The sequence below is a fragment of the Petaurus breviceps genome, unplaced genomic scaffold (assembly GCF_028583685.1).
Source record: "Petaurus breviceps papuanus isolate PSGF00001 unplaced genomic scaffold, PetGlider_PUasm1.0 176, whole genome shotgun sequence".
Classification (NCBI taxonomy): Eukaryota; Metazoa; Chordata; class Mammalia; order Diprotodontia; family Petauridae; genus Petaurus; species Petaurus breviceps.
In genome coordinates, this window is record NW_027185771.1 from 17,582,312 (window position 1) to 17,594,178 (window position 11,867).

The 11,867-nt window shown below is 41.0% G+C and overlaps 1 protein-coding gene across 2 annotated transcripts in view; it reads right to left on the reverse strand.

The window, feature by feature from the left end:
- Positions 1-1,115: 1,115 nt before the first annotated feature.
- Positions 1,116-11,867, reverse strand: part of LOC138159447 (cocaine esterase-like) — a 31,862-nt gene continuing 21,110 nt past the window's right edge. For both annotated transcript variants that reach the window (XM_069085812.1, XM_069085811.1), the window contains 6 exons: positions 10,325-10,465; positions 7,817-7,891; positions 6,995-7,142; positions 5,539-5,661; positions 3,749-3,827; positions 1,116-2,878 (listed from right to left, as the gene is read on the reverse strand). In XM_069085812.1, coding sequence (XP_068941913.1) covers positions 2,695-2,878; positions 3,749-3,827; positions 5,539-5,661; positions 6,995-7,142; positions 7,817-7,891; positions 10,325-10,465 — 750 coding nt within the window. In that variant the 3' untranslated portion in view covers positions 1,116-2,694. The remainder of the gene's footprint in view (positions 2,879-3,748; positions 3,828-5,538; positions 5,662-6,994; positions 7,143-7,816; positions 7,892-10,324; positions 10,466-11,867) is intronic.

The following is an 11,867-nucleotide window of genomic DNA, read 5'->3' on the forward strand; positions in this document are numbered from 1 at the left end:
TGTTATTCAATCTTTGCCAACGATCTTCAGAGGGATCTTGAGAATATCCTTGTTATCATTTTTTCTGACATCCTTGTTAGCACTTTCCTTGCATGAATACTTCATAAAATAATATTAGGCAAACAAACATTTGACATTTGGACAATGTGGCCAGCAAGCTGTAGGACTCTTGGCATGTAATTTAACCTCTACCTCAGTTTCTTCATCTCTAAAATGGGAATAAGAATAGCACATCCCTGACAGGGTAAGTGTGATGATTAAATGAGATAATAGAAGTAAAACACATTGTATAGTGGTTGGTACATAGCAAACACCACACAAATGTTAGCTATTTCTCTTATTATTATTAACTATAGTGAATAAACATCCATCCAAACAGGATATAAAGCATAGAGTGCTCTTCACAGATAAGCATTGTTCTTCTTTCTATTTTCCCAGCAAATTGCAATAGTCTTGGAATGATGATGTTGCTTAAATAAGAAGATAGAGAAGCTAGATTCAGATGACATCTTCAAGAGTGAAGGACTTGGAACCTAGAGACCTGAGGTGGAGCCTCAGAACAACCTCTTCTTAGCTGTGTGACTTAGGGTGAAGCACACTTTCTGGGCCCTTGTGTCCTTTTTGGTACAAAGAGTGAGTTGGCTCAGACATACTTAATTTTTTCTTTTTAAGCAATTGAGCTAAGTGACTTGCCCAGGGTCAATTAGATAGTAAGTGTCTGAGGCTGGATTTGAACTCAAATACTCCTGACTCTGGGGTTGGTACCTATTGACTGTGTGACCTAGCTGCCCCTGGATCAGAAATTTTTTAAGCTCTTGTCCAGCTTGGATACTTTCTGGTTCTCACAATAACTCTAGGTAGTTAGTGGTGCATTTTTATTATTCCCACTGAGTTCATAAGGAAAAAGACATCCCAACAAACAAAGGGACTTTGATAACACTCTATAGATGGTGGGTAACAATCAGGTATTTATGAAGAATACACCATGCACCAGGCACTCAAGCACTGGGGATGCAAAGAGAGGTAAAAACTGTCCTCATGGAGCTCACAATCTAATGAAGGAAGTGTAATGGCAAGCAAAGTAGTACTGTGCTGCTTGTTTCAGCTATTCAAGTGCCTTTGAGCCTCACCTTTGATTGTATCTGTCTTTGTTGGATATAGTATACATTGTGTTCCCCTTAATAGGCCTAAGGGAGTTTGGAGGCCTTCTCTGCCCTTAATAGGCCTAATGGCATCACATGGAACCCAAATGTGAGGATCTTGCTGAAAGAGGGCAACAAGAAGGAGAAGAGCAGAGAAAAGCTTGAACACAAGCTGGGACCAAGCAGAACTGAGAGGGAGAATGCTGGTGATTTCAGCACTCTGTCTTTCTGTTCTCTCTGTGTTGATGTTACTTTGTCAAAATGAAGAGTTCTGTCTGCTGAAAGAGGACTTTACTCCTGTTACAGAAGCCCTGAAAGAGGATTTTACTGCTGGTGCAGGCCTGGGACTTTACTGTTACTTTGTGTTTGATTTCTCATACAGAAGCCTTGTCTGTTGATTTGTGTTACTTTGTCAGACAGAAAGTGCATTGAGATAATAGTGCCAGCAATGTGTAAAAATATTGTTGTAGCTCTGTTAAATTTTGTCTTAAAGATTAGAAATAGAAACATCAAGGAGCTTGGATTGGAGCAGTAAGATGAGATATAGAACCAGAGCAGAGAATTGCCTAAATGTGACTCCAGGTAAGAATTGGGTGAATCCAGGCAAGAGCTGGGAGCCGTCAGCTCATGGAAGAGCAGCACAACCCTGAAAATATATTGCTACTGTGAAACATCTTGTTAGCATAAGCAATCAGAGAAGAGGGAGCATTTCCTTTGATTTTGCTATTTTTATCATGTGAAAGAAACCCTGTAGAAGAACCATAGTGAGCTCAGGCTCAGAGATACTATTTGTGCTCCTTTGCAAGTAAAGAATCATTTGACTGGCTGGGACCAGCGTAAAGTTTTGTTCTCAGGATCCTCATTGTACTACATTATTTCCTTGTAGTCTGGAAAATGCTTCCTAATTCATAAAGCAGCACTGATCACATCAGAGACTGATATTTTCTGATATGTGATATCTGATATTTTTCCCAGTCTACTGCTGCAGCTGAGTGTACTAAGAAGAGCTTTACATTATGAGTCAGAGGATCTGATTGCTTAGTGTCTGTGTCACCTTGGACAAGTCCTTTCTCTTCCCTGGGCCTTAGTATTCTTTCTTGTTCAATGATTTCTAATATTCCTTCCAGCTCTAAATCAAGCATTCAATCAATCAACAAGCATTAATTCTTTCCCTACCTAGATATACAATGACAGAAAATGAAACTACCTCTGCTATAATTCTATGAAATCAACTAGGGATTTTTTCCTCTAGAGACAGGGAGGACTGGCTGGTCTCAGCAGATTCCCACTGCCTCAGAACTGGAAGGTCCCTTCCAAATGAGATGATATTGGTAAAAGTGTTTCCTTAGCACAGTGACTAGCACATAGTAGGCACTATATTAATGCTTTTTTTTTCCTTCTGGGTATCATTTAAATCCTTCTCCCATAGCAGTAATGACTGAGAGTCAAAGTATTAGCTTCAACAGTGACTTCTTCTTTAGTTAATATTAAGGAACTCCTGAAAGCAAAGTTATTGGTGTATAACAATTGTAAAAGCAGTTATGATTAGAGATCACAACTCCACCCTGCCTTTTTCAGGCTGTAATTCCTTCATCTTCTGAGGCAAGGTCTTGGTCCAGAACTCCCACTTATCCCTCCTCAGATTCTTTCCCACAGATATTTGCAAATTCAGCTGCAGGTATTCTTCCTTCTGGTCATAGACTGGCCAGTGAAAAAGGTCTCCACCATTTGGGTCCCTGGGAGGAAAAACCAAACATTTAGACCAGAAAGGGCCTACTGCATTGGCAAGTTTAGCAAGTCATCATCAACTCAGCCTGAGAATCAAGGAAGGGGCCCCAAGGTAAGGCTCGGCTAACAGTGGCAGCACCCATAGAAAGACATGTTCACCCATCCATAACGCAGTTTGGTCTTCATCTTTCAAGTTGCACCTTTCTATGCATCCAAGAAGAAAGGTCCAAAGAGTGAAAAGATTCACATAGGAAATAAGAAGTCAAATCAGGATATAAACTTATATCATTGGACTCCATTTCAGTGGTGAAGTAGACAAAGCTAGGCCTGGGGTCAGAAAGACTTGAATTCCAAATCAGTATCAGACACTAACTCTGTGACCCTGGAGATATCGCTTAGCCCAATTTGTTTCTGTTTCCTCATCTGTAGAATGAGCTAGAGGAGGAAATTGCAAAACAGTCCAGGATCTCTGCCAAGAAAACTCCAGATAGACTCACAAAGAATCAAACACAACAATTTGGACTCCAAATCCAAGGCTCTAGCCACTACCATCTGTCCTAATATTTCCCAAAGAGGAAGTCAGAAGTCATTGAGACTCAAGGGTGGTGATTTGAAACAAGAGAGTTGCTAATCTTTGCTTTTTTCCTTTCAAGATGTGTGAGGTGAGTGTGCCAGAGCAACACCCCTACAACTCTGGCCATGAAGTTGGGGAAATGCTACAATTTTCACTAGACCTTGCCTCTATGTTGAATTAATTCTTTTTTCCTAAACAAATTTCAATCAGAGAACTTCTGTGTAAATGGGAACCCCTTATGTGCCTAGGAACAGGTGCTACCCCACAAGGAAAGCTTCAGGAACCCAAGGGGCAACTTTCTCACCCATGATGGGCAAAGTTTGCCCAGTAGCTCATTATCCTGTGGCTCAGGAGTTTTTCTTCTTTTGTTGACTCTTCGAAAACTAGGAACAGAAAAAATATCTCAGTTAAGGTCAAAGGGCAGACACAAAGGACCACTTTCCTCCACTCCCCAGCAACAACTACCCAGTCAATCTTACTCTTACCCTGACATTATCTTTCTCCAATAGTTTCCATCATGTCACTCCCCTCCCAGAAGACCTCCATGGGCTCCTGTTGGCCCACTCTGTCTGACTCTGTAACTGGGACTCTCCCCAAAAAAACAAAGTGATGCAACTGAACCAGAAATCAGGAAGACCTGAGTTTTAACTTAACCTTAGACACTGACTAGATGACCCCAGGCAAGTCACTTAACCTATGTCTCCTTTTGTTTCTTTGTTTGAACACCCCAGGGTTGTTGGGAGGGTAAAAACAAAGAAAGAGAGGTAATATTTACAGAATGCTTCAGAAAACTTGTAAGAGTGTTACATAAATGTTAATTATCATTATTATATTACATTTATTTTAATATACATAAAGTAGTATGTATAAAATTATAGGTATCATAATTTTATGAGAGTATATTTTATTATGTATAATAATGGCATGATTATTATAATGTTATTTATAATTATTATTATTATTATTCTAAGCAACAAGCTCTCCTAGCTGTAAAAGTCTTTGCCTCTGACACCTCCCCCAGACAGTACCTGCCAATCAAGGCCCTTGCCTGGGGCAGTGCAGACAGGCTCAGCAGCAGTAAGTGGCCCATAAGATCATGAATTCATTGGCCATGGCACATCATGACACAGATTAATGAATAAACTGGCCTCTCAGTTCTGCTAGGACAGGAGCAAGGAGGGGAAAATAGGGAGAGAAGACGCCCATACACACAGATTTGGGACCATCTGCAAACATGAAGTCCAGAGATTGCTAACTGGGAGTCTTTTGTCTGACAATCAACAAATGGATGCAGTGGGAGAGAAAAGGAATCAGTAATAATTGGAGAAAAGGGAAGGAGGGAGGGAAAGAGGGAAAGAGAGAGGGAGAGAGGGAGGGAGGGAGGGAGGGAGAGAAGGCTTCCAGCCCATTGGACAGATCCTCTGTGCAGGATTTAAGGAAGCACAAGGACAAGAATCACCCAGGAGGAGTTGGTGTGCCAGGTTAGGGTCTAAATCAGAGGAGAGGTGATGTCATTGTTGAATTCACCAGGCCACTGACATACGGAAATGTATCTTTTTTGTTCCTGCCTTATCTTCCCTTTTCTGGCGAGTAAGCACCAGAAAGTCAGAGACTGTGTCATATTTATCTTTGTGTCTTCCCCAGAGCTGAATAGAGGGCTCTGTATGTCAGATGTGCTTAATCATATGAACTGAATTGAACAGAAGAGCTGATTCAATCTCCTGATTCAGTTCCCCTGAATTAGAAGACTGAGTTAGGGGCTGAGACCTTAATCTCTAATCACTCAGTCAACCAGGTTCATTGCCTCCTCTATCCCCAGCACTGTGCCAAGGGTTGGACATACAAATACAAAGAATAAAAACCAAAAACAAAAACTCTTCTCAGGCAGCTGGGCCCCTATTCAGTGCTTCCTGGGGGAACCTAGCAGGGCAGAAAGAACACTGGATTTGGGGTTAGATCTGCTCACTCTGTGATATTAATAAGTCTCTTCCTCTCTTTGAACTTCAGTTTCCTCTTCTGTAGGAAAGACACAATCCCTCCCTTGCCCACACCCCCACCCACAGCTTCCTGATTCCTCCTGTCTCCATTGCTTACAAGGTGCTCCAAAGACAAAACGCAGCTCATCGGCATGGTCTGCTTTCACAGATTCTGGCTTGAGGCCCTTAAGTATACTTGGACAATGCTGAAATTCATAAAAGTAGACTGGAGAGCTGGGACCTAGGAAAACATGAGAAATGCCCACTGTTATTGACACATTGAACACAGTGCAGGGCCATATGCCAGGGGCCCTAGCCTGATTCCATCCTTTGGGGTCAGGGGCAATGGTAGCTGGCCCTTAACAGGCAAGCTCCTAGAGGTCAGCCTTTTAACAAATACAATCCAAGACTAATGCTGTGAGGCAGGACAAGTGCTGGGGTCTGGTGTCCTGGCCCTACCATTAATGGACTACAAGAACCTTGGGGGAATCCTTTTATTTCTCTGCAGCTGATTTTATAACTGGAAGGCAGAAATAATCATCTTGGGAACATGTACTCTATGGGAAGGAGAGGCGGAAGGAATAAGCATTTGTTATTCAGTCATTTCTCAGTTGTTTTCTACTCTGTGTGATCTCATTTGTGGTTTACTTGGCAGAGATACTGGAGATGTTTGCTATTTCCCTCTCTGGTTCATTTTACAGATGAGGAAAGAGAGGTAAAGAGAATGAAGTGACTTGTCCAAGGTCACATAGCTAGAAAGTGTCTGAGCCAGATTTGAACTTGGGAAGAAGAATCTTCCCAAGGCCAGGCTCAGAGCTCTAAAACACTGTGCCCCGTGGCTGCCCTATGAATAAGATTTTGTAGAGCACCTACTTTATGCCAGCCATTAGCTGAGTGCCTTATAAATATTATATCAATGGAGTTTTGTAACAACTCTATGACAGAGGTGCTATTATCATTTCCATTTTATAGTTGAGGAAACTGAGGCAAGCAGAGGTTACATGACTGGCTTGGGATCACACAGCTAGAAGGTGTCTGAGTCTGGATTTGAACTCAGGTCTTCCTGACTCCAGGTCTGATGTTCTATCCAGTGGAATGAGGCTGATATGAGGATCCAGGGGAATAATGAATGTAAAGTGTTTTAGAACTATAAAACCCTCCAGCAGGAGTTCTTGGTTGTATTTTTAGTCTAGCACTTCAATAACTCAATTTCAATGTAATTGGCTTTCTATCCTAAGTATTTTATACATTTAAAATCATTACTCTAGAAGGAATCTTTAACTTTCCCAGCACTGCCAAAGGGTCCATGATGCATACCCACAAAATGTTGAGAACATCTGCTTATAGAAACATGGATTATTATTTTTGTACTATTTGTAGAGAAAGGTCACTTAGTTCATGCCAGTTGGCTTTAGGTTGGAGAGGAAGGGAAGAAAGTTTAATGAGGGGGTTTACCCAATATGGAGGCCATGATATCAAAGCCAGACACGTATGAGTGGGTGACACACACACACATTGCCCCAGAGAAGACACATTCTTACACTAATTCTGAAAAGGGTCCATGTCATACTCACCGTGTTGATATTTGGCCACTTTGAGGGCTGGGATAACAAAGAGCAAATCCCCCATCATGTCCTGGAATTGAGCCCGATATTCCTCAAAGTCCTCAGTATCTCTTAAATACTTATCCATCATCAAATGCCCAAGCTCAGGAGGAAGACCCTTTAGGAGACCCAGAAAGAGAGAAAGTAACAGAAAAATGAACTTAACCCTAGCAGGGTATTGTTTGGGAATGTTTGTTAGTTGATTGCAAGAAATGAGCAAGGGAGCTAGGTGCCCAGTAGATGAAACACTGACCCTAGAGTCAGGGGAACCTGCATTTAAATCTGACCCCATCCACTCTATAATGTATACATGAGTTATATTTTATGTATCCACAAAATATAATAATATGTATTATATAATAATGTATATTATATATCTTATATATGTATATACATAATATAAAATAAAATATACAAAATATATATTATGTATATAAAAATGCAAACATTATTTCCCTCTTCACACTCTGTGGTCCAGGTATGCCAGCCTTCTTGATCCTCACAATTCCCTTTACATCTCCCATCTCCATGCCTTTGCATTGGCAACACTCAGCTCAAACAGTACCTTCTATAAAACATCTTTCTTGGTTCCTCCCTCCTCCAGCTACCAGGGCCTTCACCTTCCCCCAAGATTTGCATTGTGTAGGTTTTTCATCTATCTCTCTATGTGCAGGTTATCTCCCTCATAGAATATAATTTCCTTGAGGGCAGGCACTATGTACCTATCCCAGTGCCTGATACCTAGTATGTGCTTATTTAAAAAAAAAAAAGCATGATTAACTGGTATCTCACCAAAAGTGGACTTAGCACTGATGATTGGATATTTTCTTTATCCATTTTTTCCATAATTCCAGGAATGTCCATTCCCTGGGTAGAGAAAAAAATTGCTCACTCAGTAGTCATTAGAACTTTATGAAATTTATGCATTTTTAAAACAAATCTCACCAAAGGAAGTACTTTTACTCCTTAAGGAGGAATTCTTGATTTGGGTTTGTTTAGAAATTATTAAATAAAACCAAATACATACTGAACAATGCTCAAGACACTTTGCAAAATGGCCAGCAAAATGGTGGGTAATACCCAGTACATAATAATCAGTGGTCATGGTTGCTTTATAAGGACTAGTTGCCTTAGACAAAGACTGATGCTTCCTAGAACACATTCTGCTACAAAGGATGCAGGCAGAATTCTATTTTTCTGACTAGTGTAAAAAGACTAACTTTTCATGAATAAGCTTAAGGATATAGCTGACAAATGATTTTTAACATCATGTCACATGTAAAATTAATATTGACCCAATGGCCTTTAGATAGGATGACCTGAAGTCCATGGAACAGAGACCTGGTCTCACATCAGGATGTCCAGGTTATAGTCCCAGCTGTCTGACTGGAGTTACAGTATTTCTATTATAGTATAGTATTTCCAGAATACTATAGTATAGTGTCATATAGTATACTATAGTATAGTATTCCAGAAGCCTCCGTTCCCTGCTTTACAAAATAGGGAAAAACACATTAGCATGATGAACATCAAAGCAGGTACTATGTAAGCAGTTTTGTGCAAACTATAAAGTGCTATGTGGACATCAGCTAATATTATTCACTGTTCATTTAAAATAAAGAGACTTGAGGCAGTTAGGTGACATAGTGGATAGAGGGGAAGGACTTGGAGTCAGGAAGACATGAGTTCAAATCGAGCTTCAGACACTAACTAGCTACATGACCCTAGATAAGTCAATTAACTCCAATTGCCTCTAAATTCTTTTTTTTTTTTTTTAAAGAAAGAGACTTTTACAGGATTTGGTTGTGTTTCTCTTCCTAAACATTTGAGCAGATTTTTACATGAAATGACTCATCTATAGAGAAAATAACCAAAGATTGAATCAATTCTGATTCTTCTAGGAAGGTCTTTTCAGGGTAGCTTTTCTGATTTTAGAAAAGGCAAATTTACTGATGACACATACTTAGGAGAGCCAGTTAACATATAGATCATGGAGTCAGGATCCAAAAAAAAGGAAATGACTAACTAAAATATCTGACTGACCACAGTCACTAGGATCAAACTTAATGGAGGCAAAGTCTTATAATCTTAAGATGAGGAAAGTATAGTTAGACAGAAATTTATCTGTAAACGACCTAGGGATTTAGTTGAACCACAAGTCCAGAAGGAGGCAACAAAGTAATATGGCAACCCAAAAATCAATGTGATACTGAAGAGTCTTTTCTCTTTGCTTTTTGGAGGGAAGTTAGGGTTAAGTGACTTGCCCAAGGTCATATGGCTAGTTATTATTGTGTTAAGTGTCTGAGGCCAGATCTGAACCCAGGTCCTCCTGACCCCAGGGCTGGTGCTTTATTCACTGCGCAACCTAGCTGCCCCAATATTGAAGAGTCTTAAGAGAGGCAGAGCTTCCAAGGAGGTGAGGGTCCCTGTGTGTTCTGCCCCTGGGGAGGCTACAATTATCCCTTCCACATCATGACTTTCCTCATCGTGGTTTCAACATATTGCAGGTAGGCATAAGGAATTAAATGGGAATTTTTGGAGAGTTTTGCTGAAGCTATGGATGACAGGTGAAGGGCAGCAGATGACATAGAAAAAGGTCAGAAACTCAGAAATGTATAAAAGATATAACAATATGCAATATCAACATAGTTATCATTTAATATCATAATAATTCAAACTTTTTATCCATTATGAAAGGTGGGACAAAAAATTTTACATGGATTGCAACTCAATCCCTATTGTGTGGAAGGGATAACTGTATACCTGGAATCTTTGTTCAGTTTTGAGTATCACATTTGAAGTAGAAAATAGAGAAGCTGAAAAAGGGACTCAAGGTCTTGTCACCTACAGGTGCATTGACAGAATGGGTTTTGCCGGCCAAAGGAAAAACTTGGGGCAGGGGCAGACACGATCGTAGTCTTTAACTCTCCAGTGAATGGTCACTTGGAAGAGGCATTTAACTGGTGCCCTAAAGGCAGCACTGGGAACCACAGGTAGAAATAGAAAAAGAAGTAAACTTCTGCTTGATGTCCTGATGCCCTGTCCAACCACAAGAGCTGCCTGAAAGTGGAAGGAGCTGCCTCAGGAGGCAGCAGGCTCTCCCTCCTTAGAGGTCTTCAAGCAGAGGCTGCATGTCCATTTGTCCAGTAAGTTAGAGAAGGGATTCTCCTTCAACTCTGGCTTAGACTCCATGGCCACCGTGGTCCTGAACAACTCAGAAAGTGTGTGATGCTTTAGAGAAATGTAAACTGTTGAGATCAGAAAGAAGCAGGTACAGAATAGAACATGCTAGAATCTTACCACAGGAAGAAGCCAGCCATATTCGTGGTTGTTGACACCGATGATGGAAGGGACGTGGTGGAACTCTCCTGCAGCCAGCAACTCTTCAGGATGTTTGGGGAAGAACTTCCCATCAACTACACCAGGGATTATCTTGAAATTCTAAAGAAAGAAGCAGAAAAAAAATTAAAGACAAGTCTATCTCCACAATGTCTCTTCAGTGCATCCCTTTCTCATCATTCTCATTGTTACCAAATTATTTTAGACACTTTTTGTTACTTACCTGGACTCTTTTATTTTTCTTCGGAGGCAATGAGGCTCAAGTGAATTGCCTGGGTTCACAGAGCTAGTAAGTGTCTGAGGTCAAATTTGAACTCAGATCCTCCTGAGACCGTGACAACAGACAAAGGGGGCTATGAGAGGCAGCAGGGTGGGGAAGGTAGATGAATGGATTGAAAACTGGGAGACACCTGGGTGTGAATCCCACCTTTGATGTTTATTGACTGTGATGCTGGAGAAGTGGATAAGTCACTGCCTCCAGGCTCCTCAGAGGTTGGTTGTTGTTGTTTAGTTGTGTCTGACTCTTCGTGACCCTGTGGACCATCACACACCAATACTGCCCATGAGGTTTTCTTGGAGAAGATACTAGAGCAATTCACCATTTCCTTCTCCAGTAGAGTAAGGCAAACAAGTTAACTGACTTGCCCAGGGTCACACAGCTAGCAGGTGTCTTCAGCTAGATATGAAGTCTAGTTTTCCTGACTCCAGGCATGCTTCTTTATTGACTGAGACCTCCTCAAAGGTTTATCCATCTATAAAGTGGGAATAATGATTCTTGCACTCCCTACCTCATTGATTGCTATGAGAAAGGCCCTTTATAAAACAGTGCAGTAATAAGAAGGGATGACTTTGTAGGCATAAGACACACATAAAGAAAGGCACAGAATTAAGGAGAGTATAGGAAACGTTTAAAAGACAGGACTGATGAGTTTGGCTAGAGCATGGAATGCATGCAGAGAAGTAATAGGAGACAAAGCAATAAAGGGGTGAAGGGCTCAAAGTGTTCAGTGCTCTGAATTCTGGCCTTGGGTTTGAGTGAAAGTCAGGAATCCTTTCTTCTGCCATCTCCTTTGTATCCACATGACCAAAATGAGATTTGAGCTCACAGATGCTTTGGTAAAGGTTATTCATAAGACTGCAGATTCTGAGCTGGAAGGTACTTTAGAAGATCATTTCTTCCAACCCCCTCATTTTCCAGATGAGGAAACTGTTATCGAGTCAGGATGAAATATATAATAGTTTTCAAAATGAAGGAATGCGAGTCAACATGGCTAATGGAGAGAGTAATTAGAAGTAGGGGCGGCTAGGGAGCACAGTGGACAGAGCACCAGGCCCGGAGTCAGAGAGACTCAACTTCCTAAGTACAAATCTACCCTCAGACACATTATCTGGGAGACCCTGGGCAAGTCACTTAACCATGTCAGCCTCAGTTTCTTAATGGGCCAACGAAGGAAATAGCTAAGCAACCCAGTATCTTTGCCAAGAAATCTCCAAATAAGGTCAC